Genomic DNA, 15697 nt, shown 5'->3' with positions numbered 1-15697 from the left:
CACTGGCAGCAAAATAGACAATTTTCTGAATTTTCTATTCACTTAGCAGGGGAGAGCTAAAGTAGAAATCATTCCACTTAGAATACAATCTATGTACACGCTTGGTGAGGGATCCACATCTTCCTTGAAACATAATGATGTCTATCAAGACTAAAGAATAGTTTACAGTGTATTTGAGAAGGGAAAGATTCTCTGGATTTTTTTCTGAAATTGATCTCACATTTGGTGTAAGTTTCGTCATTTCCAAAATGTCAGACAATTTTGAAATAGTCTGGAAGCTCAACATACCAGTATTTACCATAGAATGAAGTTCAATTTGGAGTATACCTTTTGAGAAAGTCTTACTATTGTTTAAATGACTTCACTGCAGGACAGTAAATATGGAACCACAAAATGTGTTTGAATAATGGTTCTGTATGAGGTAAATGCATGTAGGCAAGGAATAACTTTCATATATAAGTGTGTGAGACAGGCAGGATGGGGATATCTAGGAGGCCCCACCCAGAACAGAGATAAGATTCTCAGTGATAACAGAGAACTGGGAGTGAGAGATGTCAAGGAACTTACAAAAGCTCTCACAGGAGAATCAGTTGTATATTCAAACCCAGAAAAAGCATCTATTAGACCATCACTCAGCATGTATGGCTTAAGAATCTTCCTCTTCCCTTTCCTCTTCTCCTTGGGCATGTTCCAACCCAGGAACTAGTACAGCAAGATAAGAAGTGATAGAAGAGGGCAGGGAAGCCCTTTTTTCCCCGTAAAAGGCTTTCCATGCAGTGTGCTCCAGCTAAGAGAGGGGGAAACCTTAGCTTCAAATCAAGTTATCACTTTTTGTTTATTACATGGACATGGACATTTTAATTCCAATTGGAGGACTCTGCCTTACCTAAGAATGACAATGAAAGTCACAGGTCCTGCCTCAGTTTTTATGGGGCAGAGGAAAAACTTGCTCTACCTACAAAACTTAAAGGGAACAGAGGGAGATGAAAATAAAGTTGCTTTATGTTTACACCTCATGTGTCCTGTGTGTTCAATATGTTGGTTACATAAGCATAAAAAGTCTTCAAAGACAAATGTAAGTCATTTTCTAATTGCCTTCAATACAAGATTTTCTGAATTACTGTCCACAATTATTTGCTACAGATAAGCAAGAATTGACATAACTTTGTATATTCAGAACCAACTATCCAGTAGAAGACTTTTGTCAAACTAGTTCTTGGTACCTTATAGATTCCATACTAATTTAAAAAATTATTTATCCTACTAACTTTAACAAGATTGAATTTTGCTTTCTTTCCTCCCCCGTCCCTCCCTTCCTCCCTTCCTTCCTTCCCTTCTTCCTCCTTTTTTCTTCCTTCCTTCTTTTTTTGTTTCTTTATTTTCTAAGGGATGTGATCTTCCTTTCCAGAATAACAAAGTTATAAATTAGTTTATTGACTCTAAAGATGCACCCAGTGTGGTTAAGTCCCTTTACCTACTGGAGCCTCACATCTTTCTCTACCTTAAACCTAGAGAGTTAAATTATATCATTTTCCCCCAAACGTATGTACTTATGAGAATAAACTAGAGAAATTTTTGAAATATAGATTTTCAGATTTAGCCTCCAGATACTTGATTCAATAGGGCAGGGCCTCAGAATGTGTGGTTTTAGGGCTCTCTCTGTGACTCTGATGTGAGAATCATTAGAATAATATTATTTGTGAGGTTCTTTCTACATCTAAATTCTATTTTTTTTTGGCTGATATTTTTCATATTTTAGCTTTCCGGCCATAAGAGCTCAAACTAACCCTAATGCCTAGATAACAAGTGCTTAACAAGGTAAACTCCACACCAGACCAATGGAAATGCCCGTGTCAATTAAATTAGAGCTTACTTTTTTGTATAGTTAAAAGTACTAGTTCAAATTTATAATAGAAATAAAGACTTGTTTCTTAGCTCTATCAGCATATCTGCCTCCAAATGACACAACTAATCATAACTGGCACAACATGTAAGGTAATAAACATATGCCAAATCAAACAAAACCGGCCAAAATTTCTTTTTACTATTCCATTTGATTTCATACTATTGCTAATGGGAAAAATTTTTTTTAAGTCATTAGGTTTAAAAAATAAGAGTTTACTGTTAGACATCAGAAAAATGTAGAGTAAGAATTTTCCACTTCTTGTCTCCCAACAGATACATAGAAAAACAAGCAGAAGTTGTCAGAACCAACTCTGTGATCTCTAGAAAACAGTCAAAAGTTTACAGAGGGCTGAAAGAAAAAAAAAAAAGGCAGGGGGCCTTTAAAACAGTAGGAAGGTTTGTAGTGAGTTTATATGCCCTACCTCACCTCCCTCTCTGGTGGGATAGAAGTTTTAAAATGGCAGTGATCATAAAGTGGCAGATGTGTTAAACTGGCCATAGTCTTAAAGTGGCAAGAGTCTGAAAGCAAAGTCTTAAAGCAACAGCAATCTTAAAGCATCAACAGCCCATGCTACCAGTGTGGGACTATTTCCTTATTTCTGGAAGGAGCAGAGCAGACCTTATTCACATAATATTTTATATATCTGTTCTAAACTGTCTAGGGACTACCTGAAGGACTGATGCAAGGCACTCCTCTGTTATGTCTAACAAAAAACTCAGGTTGAGAAAGGTGGAAACACCACAAACTGAATAAACAAACTTCACATGCATAGGGCAGAAGATTACAGCCCAAACATACAAAAGACTGCATAAGGCAGAAGCTGGGGAGCATTCCTCTGGGAGTTTAGAATATTCACAAGTGCCTGTGTATACTGGGGAATTTAAAAGTCACCCAGGGCAAGATATAATGCTCAAAAAGGACTTAAGACACTAAGCTTTCACCTATGGCTAATCCCCAGTCACGGCATAACCCTGGGTAAGTGTTGAAGGAGAGTCCAGAACCATTTTGAAAAGACTGGGAGAGCTCCTGGCATGCAAGGAAATTTCTGTCAAAACACTAGCTGAACACAAGCTAAGGAACGGGACTTCAGTGACAACATAAACAAGGAATACAATCTTTGCAATAATAGTTTGGGGAAGTCACTAAGAAGATCAACTACTACAGTATTAAACAAACAAGCAAACAAACATCAGGAAACCCTGGGGAGGTAGGAAATCTGATTTCCAGTTACCACATTATAATAGTCAAATGCCAAGTTTTCAACAACAACAACAACAACAACAAAATCCCAAGGCATACAAAGAAATAGGAAAGTACTGCTCAGGCAAAGGAACAAAATAAATTGACAGGAAAGACAGAGACAGGACCTAGTAGATAAAGACTATAAAACGCTGTCTTAAATAAGCTTAGAGAACTAAAGGTGAGCACTGACAAGGATATAAGGAAAATAATGTATGAACAAAGTGGTCATTTAAATAAAGAGATAGAAAAAAACTTAAAAGGAACTAAAATTCTAGAGCTGAAAAGTACAACTGAAATAAAAACCAAAACACTAGAGATGTTCAATAACAGATTTAGTAGGCATAATAAAGAACCAGAGAACTTGAAGATAGGTCAATTGAAATTACTGAGTCTGAGAGGCTGAAAGAAAAAAGGATTAAGAAGTGAAAAGTACCTCACAGACCTGTTAGATTCCAGCAAGCAAACCAACATACATATTATGGGTGTCCCTGAAAAAGAAGAGAGGGAAAAAAAGGCAGAAAGAATATTTAAAGAATAATGACTGAAAACTTCCCAAATTTGATAGAAGACATGAAGCTACAAATCCAAGAAACTTAACAAACTCCAAGTAGGATAAACTCAAAATGATCCACACCATGAGACATTATAATCAAACTATTGAAAGACGAAGACAAAAAGAGTCTTGGAAGCAGCAAGAAAGAAGCAACTGATCATGTACAAAGGATACTTAATAAGTATAAAGGTTGATTTCTCATCAGAAACCATGGAGGCCAAGGGACAATGGATGATATTGAAAGTGTTAAAAGAAAAACCCATCAACTTCAAGGTAGTGTCCAGAAAACTCTCCTTCAAATATGAAGGAGAAGTTAAGACATTCACAGATAAAGAAGAGCTGAGGGAATTTGTTATCACTAGGCCTGTCCCATAAGAAATGCTGAAGGAACTCCTTCAGATTGAAATGAAGGAAAAAAAAAAAGTAACCGAAGTCATGAAGAAATACAGATGTCCAGTAAAGGTAAATACATGGGCAAATACAAAAACAAGTATTATTGTATTTTTGGTTTGTAACTCTACCTTTTATTTCCTACAGAATTTAAAAGACAATTACATAAAAATAACTATAAATCTATGTTATAGTGCATACAATGTATAAGGATATAATTTATGACAACAACATAAGGGAGGGAGGACAGAGATGTATAGAAGCAGCATAGTTAAAAGTTAAGTAGGTATTAATTTAATACAGATCATTTTAAATTTAAGATGTTATATGAATCTCCATGGTAACCACAAAGAAAGTCTCTAAAAACCATCACAAAAGGAAATGAAAAAATAATCAAAACAGCTCACCAGAAAAATAGAAACTAAACATAAAAGAACGCATAAATCAGGAATTCACTGGTCCAGTGGTTAAGACTTGGAGCTTTCACTGCCTGGGCCTGGGTTCAATCCCTGGTGAGGGAATTAAGATCCCACAAGCCGCGCAGCATGGCCAAAAAAAAAAAAAAAGGCATAAATGGATGAAATGAAGGACAATAAGCTATAATATATACAGAATACAAACAGCAAAACAGCAGGAGTAAGTCCTTCCTTGTCAGCAATTATTTTAAATCTAAATAAATTAAACTTTCTAATCAAAAGGCAGATATTGTCAGAATGGATAAAACAGCATGATTCAACTATATGCTGTGTACAAGAGACTCACTTTAGATCCAAAGACATGAATAGATTGAAAGTTAGAGCATTGAAAAAGATACTCTATATGAATAGTAACCAAAAGAGACCAGGGGTGGCTATACTGATATCAGACAAAAATAGACTGTATTTCAAAAACTGTTAAAAGAGACAGAGGGACACTATATATCGATAAAAGGGGCAATTAATCAGGAAGATATAACAACTATAAACATAAATTAACCACATAACAGAGACCCAAAATATATGAAGCAAATATTAACAGAATTGTAGAGAGAAATATATAGCTCTACAGTAATAGTTGGCAAATTCAATACATCACTTTCAATAATGGATAAAACATCTAGGCAGATAATTTATAAGGAAAATGAAAACAAACATACAAAACACCATAACTTGTGAGATGTAGTGACACCAGTGCCCATAGGTAAATTTATAGCTACATTAAAAAAGAGAAAAGATCACAAACCACTTTGTGGATTTAGACACCTTGTGGAACCAGAAAAAGAAGAGAAAACCAAACACAAACCTAACAGAAGGAAGAAAATAATAAAGATTAGAACAGTGATAAATAAAATTGAGAATAGAAAAACAATAGACAAAACCAACAAAACCAAAAGTGGTTATTGGAAAAGATCAACAAAATTGACAAACATTGGGGCTTCCCTGGTGGAGCAGTGGTTGAGAATCTGCCTGCCAATGCAGGGGACACGGGTTCGAGCCCTGGTCTGGGAAGATCCCACATGCCGCGGAGCAACTAGGCCCGTGAACCACAACTACTGAGCCTGCGCGTCTGGAGCCTGTGCTCTGCAACAAGAGAGGCCGCGATAGTGAGAGGCCCGTGCACCGCGATGAAGAGTGGCCCCCACTTGCCGCAACTAGAGAAAGCCCTCGCACAGAAACGAAGACCCAACACAGCCATAAATAAATAAATAAATTTTTTTAAAAAATTGACAAACATTTATCTAGACTGACAAAGGAGGGGAAAAAAAGATACAAATAACTAAATCAGATATGAAAGTGAGGACATTACTACTGAACTTACAGAAATGTAAAGGATTATAAGAGACTACTATTAACAACTTATGCCAACAAACTGGATAACCTAGATAAAATGCACAAATTCCTAGAAATACACAAAGACCTAAACTGACTCAAGATGAAATGAACATTTCAACAGACATGTAACAACTAAAAGGATTGAATCAGTAATCAAAAACCTCCTAACAAAAAAAGTCCAGGACCAGATGGCTTCGCTAGTGAATTTTACCAAACATGTAAAGAAGAATTAATACCAATCCTTTTCAAACCCTTCCAAAAAGTTGAAAGGAAGGGAACACTTCCTAACTCATATGATGAGGCCATCATTACATTGATATCAATTCCAGACAAAAGTATCACAAGAAAGCTACAGATAATACCTCTTGTAAATATAGATACAAAAATCCTCAACAAAATTCTAGCAAACACAATTCAATAGCATATTGAAAGGATTATACATCATGACCATATGGGATTTACCCCAGGAATGCAAGAGTGGTTCAACATGGGAAAATCAATCAATGTAATACACCACACTAATAGAACAAAGGATAAAAACCACATGATCATCTCAAAAGATGCAGAAAAGGCATTTGACAAATTCCAATATCTTCTCATGATAAAAACACTCAAAAACAAGGAATGGAAGGAAAGTTCCTCAAAATTATAAAGTCAAGTATGAAAACTGCACAGCTAACATCATACTCAATGGTGAAAAATGGAAAGCTTTCCATCTAAGATCAGGAACAAGATAAGGATGCCCACTTTCACCAATGATATTCAACATTGTACTGAAAGTGCTAGCCAGAGCAATTACACAAGAAATCGAAATAAAAGGAATTCAAATTGGAAAGGAAGAATTGTAACTATCTCTTTTCACAGATTATATGATCATATATATGAAAAATCCAAAGACTCCACAAGAAAACTACTAACGTTAGTAAACAAATTTAGTAAAGCTGCAGGATATAAGATAAACACACAGGATTCAGCTGTTTCTATCCATGCACAATGAACAATCCCAAAAGAACTTAAAGAAGTAACTCCATTTAGTGTTTAAAATAATGAAATACTTAGGAATACATTTGATCAAAGAAGTGAAAGACGTGTATGCTGAAAACTACAAAACATTGATGAAAACTAAAGAAGACCTAAATTAATGGAAAGACATTCTTAGCTCACGGGGAGGAAGAGATTGTCAAAATGACAATCTCACCTAAGCAATCTACAGATTCAACACAATCTCTATCAAAATTCCAATGACTTTTTTTTTTCAGAAATGGAAAGGTCAACACTCAAATTCATATGGAATTACAAGGAGCCCTGGATATCCAAAATAACCTTAAAATGAAAAAAAATTGGACAGCTGAGATTTCCAGATTTCAAAACTTATAGCAAAGCTACAATAATTAAAACAGAGTGGTACTAGTATATGGATTGACATCTAGACCAATGGACTAGAACTGAGCGTCTGGAAATAAACCCATACGTCTACAACCCATTGATTTTTGGCAAGGATGCCAAGTCCATTCAACTGGGAAAGAACAGTCTCTTCAACAAATGGTACTTGGACAACTGGATTTCCACATGTACAAGAACGAAGTTGGACCCCTACTCCACATCACATACAACTATGAATTAAAAATTGCAATCACCTAAATTTCAGAGCTAAAACCATAAAACTCTTGAAGGAAACATAGGGTAAATGTGCATGACCTTGGATTTGTCAATGGATTCTTAGATATAACACCAAAAGCACAAGTAGCAAAAATAAAAATAAGTTGAATTTCATCAAAATTAAAACATTTGTGCATTAAAGGACATTATCAAGAAAGTAAAGAGATAATCTACAGAGTGGGAGAAAATATTTGCAAATCATATATCTTGATAAGGATTTAATATCTAAAATATATAAAGTGCTCATCAACAATAGGACTTAACACAACAAAAGGACAAACAACTTCATTAAAAATAGGCAAAAGTGGGAATTCCCTGGCAGTCCAGTGGTTAGGACTCCACGCTTTCACTGCCAAGGGCCCGAGTTCAATCCCTGGTCAGGAAACTAAGATCCTGCAAGCTGTGTGGCACAGACAAAAAAAAAAAAAAGGGCAAAGGACCTGAATAGACATTTCTCCAAAGAAGATATACAAATGACCAGTAAGCACATAAAAAGATACTTAACATCATTAGTTACTAGGGAAATGCAAATCAAAACCACAATGAGATGTCACTTTGTACCTACAAGGATGGCTATAATCAATAAAACAGAAAATAACAAGTGTTGGTGAGGATGTGGAGAAATTGGAAAATTTACACATTGCTGGTGGGATATAAAATGGTGTAGCCTCTGTGAAAAATAGTTTGGTGGTTCTTCAAAAAGCTAACCAGAGAATTATCATACAACCCACTAATTCCACTCCTAGGTGTATACTGAAATGAATTGAAAACAGGTTCAAACAGAGATTTGTACACCAATGTTCATTGCAGCATTATTCACTATAGTCAAAAGATGGAAATATTCCAAGGGCCCATAAACAGATAAGTAGATAAAATGCGGTATATACATAAAATGGAATATTATTCAGCCATAAAAAGGAACTCATGCTACAACATGGATAAACCTTGAAAACATTATGCTAAGTGAAAATAAGCCAGTCACAAAAGGACAAATACTGTATGATTCCACTTATATGAAATCTCTACAATAGGCAAATTCATGGAAACAGAAAGTAGATTAAAAAGTAACCAAGACTTGGGGGAGACAATGGGGAGTTATTGCTTAATGGTTACAGAGTTTCTGTTTGGGGTGATGGAACATATTTATAAAGAGATAGTTGTGATGGTTGTACAACAGTGTGAATGTAATTAATGCCACTAAATTGTACACTTAAAAATGGTTTTTAGGGACTTCCCTGGTGGTCCAGTGGTTAAGACTCCATGCTCCCAGTGCAGGGGGCCCAGGTTGGATCCCTGGTCAGGAAACTAGATCCCGCATGCCGCAACTAAGAGCCTGCATGCCACAACTAAGAGCCCACATGCTGCAACTAAAGATCCCATGTGCTGCAACTAAGACCCGGCATAGCCAAATAATTAAATAAATATTTTTTAATGGTTTTTAAAATGGTACATTTTATGTTATACATATTATATACATATATATCACCACAATAAAATATTTTTTAAAGTTAGAGTTTAAAAAACTAATAAAAGTCTTTTACCTGTAGCATGATGTGATTGCAAATAATATGATTAGAAGGTATGCCAAGTGAAACAAGGGGATCACTGTCATAGAAGTTGCCTCAAATTCCAGTTGTCTAGAAAGTGATGTAAAGTAGACGACCTGCCACAAAAATATACTCAGATAAGTAACTTTTAATTCTGATATTGTGTGTGTTACAAATGATATTGAAACACTACAGCTTGATTGAAACATTAAAATTCAGTAAAGAATCAAACTATGTGGATTCTGATTTTAGAATAAAGAAGGTAATAAAGATTTGCTTCTTCCCACAAACCTCTGGCATGCTTTGCAAAGTTTCTTTCAAAAATCTAAAGTTTAAAACTCCTGAATATATGAAATCTGAATCTTATATAAAAAAATCATTAACAACTATAGACATTTTGGCTTTTTCTAAATTTTTATTAGGTTGTTATCTTTTACTATTTTAATTGCACAAATATCATTTCATTAAGGACTGGGTATTCAAAGGCTTCTTCCAGAAGGTGTCTCATTTTCACCAGTTTTATTCAGAGTATTAGGTTTGCCAGCCCAGCAATTACTGAACAGCTAACATGTGCCTGGCACTATGCTATAATTTACTTTTAAAATGCTCAGCATTCTTTTTCAACAACACCATGGAACTTTTGCTTGTAGATTTGTTTTTTTTTATTCCACTGAACTCTAAACAAATTTTAGGGGGCTCCCAGAAACAGCAAAGGCTTTAACTAAAAGTAAGAATTTCCAAGTAATATGACCAGAAAACCAAACTAAACCTTAAGATCAGTTTCTGTACTGAACACAACAACCTTGAGGAGGTATAATTTGTGTTTTTCAGCAAAATATTACCAAGGATTTAAGATTTCTGGCTTTTTTTTTTTTTTTAGGTCTTAGCTCTCTTTTTTATTTTATTGTATTTTTTAAAAATTTTATTGTAGTATAGTTGATTTACAATTATGTGTTCGTTTCAGGTGTACAGCAAAGTGAATCAGTTATACCTATGCATATATCCACTCTTTTAGATTCTTTTGTGGCATTCTTCAGTGCGCTATGTTAATTGTTAAGAAAGTTGGATCAAGGACCAAATACAGCAGAACACACCCAGCTTCAAGTCAAGGGCTCCATCAAGTAATTAGGGAGTGCGGTTGGAACAAGTCTTCTTATCCCTCCCACCTTCTCCTGGCCTCCCTATAAAGCCCCAGCCGCTAGGTACCTGGATCTTCTTCAAGGCCAGACTCTTTTCAAGGTTGCCAACTTGGTTCAGGAAGTGGATCAGCCACGCCTTGCTACGTTCGCTGTCCTCGCCTTCGCCGGTCTTCAGGTAGTACTGCAGCCGCATGGCTTTGGCCTCCAGGAGTAACTGGCTCAGTCCCATGCTCTCGCCTAACACAGTTCCTCCAAGGATGTTGGCCAGGTACACGACCTGGCCGGCTAGGCTGTAGATGGGGAAAGTGATGTTTTTCAGGTTGAGGACATTGTTCGTTTTCCAGGCGAACAAGAGTGGGTTGGAGGGGACACAGTAGCCCCGGTTCTTCGAGCACACCTCATTGTAGAGGATCTGGGTTCCGTTTCCCTGTGTCACAGACAAAGCCTGGACCGCGTCGTCCACTTCACTAATTTCTGATAAGGTTTCTTGTTCCAGCAGCGAGTTGGTGTTGGAGACCACTAGAATGGAAGCATAATTGACCTCGGTGCTCTTCCTGGAGATGGAGAAGAGATTAGAGTCGTTGGCGGTGAAATGTCCCTGCACGAAGCGTCGCTCAGCCTTGGCGGGGCTCCCTATCGGGGTGTACTGCTCCTCGAGGTCTTCTTCTTCTTCCTTGGGCAGGTGAATCAGGCCAGTGCCGAGGACGGCCGTTAAAACCATGGGCAGCAGCAGGAAGATCCAGGGGTGCGAGCCCACCTCCCATCCCAGCCGCCGGAAGGCCCGGGAGAGCGGCGCCTCCAGGCAGTCGGTGTGGCAGCGGGGCCTCTCGGACACTCCGTTCTCAGACTCCGACGCCGGCAGAGGCTGCGACTCCGGCGGGGCCCCTGCGCGCTGCCCCGCAGCCCAGCCCAGCTCGGGCTCCTGTCCCGGACCCGACGCCGAGAGCGGCTCCGGCTCGGGCTCTGCGGCCGGGAAAAGCTCCGAGCCGGGCCCTGCCGCCGGCTGCGGCCGGCTCTCCGAGTCCGGTCCCGGCCCCGCCTCCGGCCCCTGCGCTTCTGACCCCGGTTCCTGCCCCGCCTCCCGCCCGGGCGCCGCCTCTGGCGCAACCTTAGCTGGATTAAGCCTCATTTCCGGGAAGGAAAGGCGACGTTCTCAAACAGGACAGCGATTGGAAGGGCGCTGCTGGACGGAGCGCCCATCTCCACCCACCCGACGGTTTCCTGGAAATTCTGAGGGAGTCTGTTTGAGCCCGGGCTGCTCGCGCCCGGATGCTGGAGCTTCGCTGGCGGCCACGTGGTAGCCTAACCAGCCCCAAATGAGTCCCTGCGCCCAGCCTCTCAGGATTCAGTGAATGCAAGAAACACTTCTTACAGGCGAATGGAATCGTGCCTGTCCTACAGGACTCACAATTTATTGGCAGAATTTGGCTGGTTCACGTGCGCACCCCCCGCACACACACACACACACACACACACACAATGGCACAGGTAAGTCATGTGTTCTAAGTGGCAGCTTTTACCTTTGGGGGGGATCATCCTGAAACATGGTTCTCAGGGTAAGGCTTTGGTGAACCTTGTACACCTAATTTATTTGTTTTTATTGCTTAACTACAGACATAACATTCTCCTTGTAAAAAGTTAGAAGTAAATGCATAGAATGAAAAGTGAAAAAAAAGAAAAGAACCCAAAAGCCAACCCTAGAACTTCCTTCTGTCCCATTCCTCCTCTTAACGGAAGTGTTAAAAAGTGGGTGTTTATCCTTACAAACCGTTTTCTTTGCATTTGCAGGCATATCAAAATATGTGCAAGTATATCTTTTCCATGAGTATTATTTCACTATCTGTGTATGCAGATTACATTGTTCACCAAATATGTCAAAGGATCTTAACATGTGACTGCATGTAGAGTTATCTTACTCTTTTGAATTGCTTTATAATTTTCCAGTGTATGAGTGAAACATAAATTAATGAGCTATAACCCTATTGATAGATGTGTGGGTCTTTTAGAGTTGTGAGATGTTTTTGTAGAAAGGGATTTACTGGGCCAAAGGATATCCCATTTTAAATTTCAGAGTTACTGATAAAATCCATAGAAGTTGTATCAGTTTACACCCTCATAAGCAATGCATGAAGTTTTGTTATGCCACAGCCTGTCCCAGAATGTCATTAAAATGTTTGATTTGTGCCACTGGTATCTTATTTTGATTTTACTTTTTTAATTTGTTGCTTAGACTCACCATATTTCCTCTCTGGGTGAACTATCATCTTATATCTTTTCCTGGTTTCCCTTTTGGACTGTTAGAATTTTCTTCTTGATTATAGAAACCATTCATATACTAATGAAATGACTGTTTTGAGTCATGAGTCTCCCCACCCCCCTATTCTTCCATTCCCATTTTGCTGGTTGCCATGCCTTCTGTTTGTAGTTGAATTAACTAATTTTTTTAAAATGAGTTCTGGATTTTGTTTCATAATAGACAGCTGTTTCCCTTTCAGTGATTATAATCTACTTTAAATTTTTTAAATTCACTCCTTTTTTTTATTACTGAAGTATAGTTGATTTACAATGTTCTGTTAGTTTCTGGTGTACAGCAAAGTGATTCAGTTATACATATAAATACATATTCTTTTTCATATTCTTTTCCATTATGGTTTATTACAGGATGTTGAATACAGTCAATATCCAGTAGGATCTTGTTGTTTATCTATTTTATATATAGTAGTTTGTCTCTGCTAATCCCAAACTCCTAATTTACCCCTGCCCCACCCCCTTTACCCTTTGGTAACCATAAGTTTGTTTTCTATGTCTGTTTCTGTTTCAAAAATAAGTTCATTTGTGTCATATTTTAGATTCCATATATAAGTGATATCATATGGTATTTATCTTTCTCTTTCTGACTTACTTCACTTAGTGTAATAATCTCTAGGTCCATTCATGTTGCTGCAAAAGGCAGTATTTCATTCTTTTTCATGGCTGTGTATTGCATTGTGTATATGTGCCACATCTTTTTTTATTCATTCATCTGTCAACGGACATTTAGGTTGCTTCCATGCCTTGGCTATTGTAAATAGTGCTGTTATGAACTTTAGGGTGCATATATCTTTTTGAATTAGAGTTTTCTCTGGATATATGCCCAGGAGTGGGATTGCTGGATCATATGGTAGTTCTATTTTTAGTTTTTTAAGGAACTGCCATGCTGTTTTCCGTAGTGGCTGCACCAATTTACATTCCTACCAACAGTTTAGGAGGGATGCCTTTTCTCCACACCTTCTCCAGCATTTGTTATTTGTAGACTCTTTAATAATGGCCATTCTGACCAGTGTGAGGTGGTACCTCATTGTAGTTTTGATTTGCATTTCTCTAATAATTTTTAGCAATGTTGAGCAGCTTTTCATGTGCCTATTGGCCATCTGTGTGTCTTCTTTGGAGAAATGTCTGTCTAAGTCTTCTGTCCATTTTTTGATTGGGTTGTTTGTTTTCTTATTGAGTTGTATGAGCAGTTTTTATATTTTGGAAATTAATCCCTTGTCAGTCACATCATTTGCAAATATTTTCTCCCATTCTGTAGGTTGCCTTTTTGTTTTATTTATGGTTTCCTTTGCTGTTCAAAAGCTTGTAAGTTTGATTAGGTCCCATTTGTTTATTTTTGTTTTTATTTCTATTGCCTTGGGAGACTGACCTAAGAAAACATTGGTATGATTTATGTCAGAGAATGTTTTGCCTATGTTCTAAGAGTTTTATGGTGTCATGTTAACAAGCCTTTAAGCTATTTTGAGTTTATTTTTGTGTATGGTGAGAGGGTGTGTTTTAACTTCATTGATTACAGTGGCTGTCCAGCTTTCCCAATACCACTTGCTGAAGAGGAGAAAATGTGCATTTAAATATTGATCCATCTGGAAATTTATTTTAATGTAATGTAAAGAAGTGACATTGAGTGCTTGCTTCAACCAAAATTGTGCTACCTTTCCATAATATGGAATTTAATTGAAACATGACTGCCCTATCAAGGACTACATTTTCTAATTCCTTTGACTTACACATGTGACAATGAGATCAGTAGTCGACTACAAAATATTCATGGAAGTGATGTGTTTCACCTATAGGCCAAGACCTTTAAGAAGTTCTCTGTCCCATCTGCCATCTAGACACAGGCAACAAAAGAGGCCATTTGGATCGTGACACCATAAGTTGGCAGGAACCTGGGTCCCTGAATCACCATGGTCAGGATAGGTACTCACTGACCAGGAACATCTACAGTGACTGTTACATGAGTGAGAAATACACTTTCATTGTGGTAAGCCACTAAAATGTTGGGGCTTATTTATTAAAGTAGCCAGTATGGCTTCACCACTAAATAATCCAGTGAGGAGATAGCTGTCCTTAAACACTTGTGTCTGAGCACACTTCGTTTTATTCAGCAACCACCCTGCCCACTGCCAATGTATTTCCTGAGCCCTAGGGGGCTAAGAACTTCTAGAGTTAAGTCTCCTCAAAAAAGAAGCACAGGACTTCCCTGGTGGCGCAGTGGTTAAGAATCCGCCTGTCAATGCAGGGGACACGGGTTCAAGCCCTGGTCCGGGAAGATCCCACATGCCACAGAACAACTAAGCCCATGCGCCACAACTACTGAGCCTGCGCTCTACAGCCCACGAGCCACAACTACTGAGCCCACGTGCCACAGCTACTGAAGCCCCTGCACCTAGAGCCCATGCTCTGCAACAAGAGAAGCCACTGCAATTAGAAGCCACGCACCACAACAAAGAGTAGCCCTGGCTCGCCGAAACTAGAGAATGCCCGCGCAGCAACAAAGACCCAACACAGCCAAAAATTAATTAATTAATTAATTAATTAATTTAAAAAGAAAATGTATTAAAAAAATTTTATTAAAAAAAAAAGAAGCACAGAGAAGAGGAGAAACACTAAAAGGAACCAAGGAAGACAAAAGCGATTGACCCCCCTCATGAAGTACATGATGGAGTGATTGGAAGAGGACATCCTAGATGAATTTATCCGAGTCAAGGACGTGAAGGTGGACAAGCTTTAGCTAAACAATGAACGGTCTGATAATTCAGTAACTTGTTGACTTCATATTTCTGCCTATGCTAGACCTTCCACATCAAGATGTGAGGACTATGTTAGAAAACAAATATCTGAGCCCCAAATCAAGGGAAATTACAATAGTCCTTTGGTATCCGAGGGAGACTGGTTCCAGTACCCCCTGCAGATACCAAAATCCGTGGATGTCCAAGTCCTTTATATGAAATAGCTAGTACAGTCGACCCTCCACATCCTTGGTTCTGCATGGTTCAATTCAACCAGCTGAGGATCGAAAATCGGTTGGTGGAACAGAGGATCTGGCCCGCAGATATGGATTGTAATCAAGGGAGAGCACTCGGTCCTAGCAAACAGGGCTGGTTTACAGGTTTTTCAAGAAGGAAAGGGATCAATGT

The 15697-nt window shown here is 38.3% G+C and overlaps 1 protein-coding gene across 2 annotated transcripts in view; it reads right to left on the bottom strand.

The window, feature by feature from the left end:
• The window catches only part of PTCHD3 (patched domain containing 3), a 33366-nt gene extending 18529 nt beyond the window's left edge, over positions 1–14837 (bottom strand). The window contains exons 1-2 of one of the 2 annotated variants that reach the window (XM_082448938.1): positions 10315–14837; positions 9103–9224 (exon numbers count right to left, since the gene is read on the bottom strand). In XM_082448938.1, the coding sequence (XP_082305064.1) occupies positions 9103–9224; positions 10315–11376 (1184 nt within the window). In that variant the 5' untranslated portion in view covers positions 11377–14837. The remainder of the gene's footprint in view (positions 1–9102; positions 9225–10314) is intronic. The other variant, XM_082448939.1, reaches the window with a different exon arrangement.
• Between the last annotated feature and the right edge of the window lie 860 nt (positions 14838–15697).

This window comes from Balaenoptera physalus (genome assembly GCF_965194825.1).
Source record: "Balaenoptera physalus genome assembly, chromosome: 2".
NCBI lineage: Eukaryota > Metazoa > Chordata > Mammalia > Artiodactyla > Balaenopteridae > Balaenoptera > Balaenoptera physalus.
This window is presented reverse-complemented; position numbering and strand designations above follow the sequence as displayed.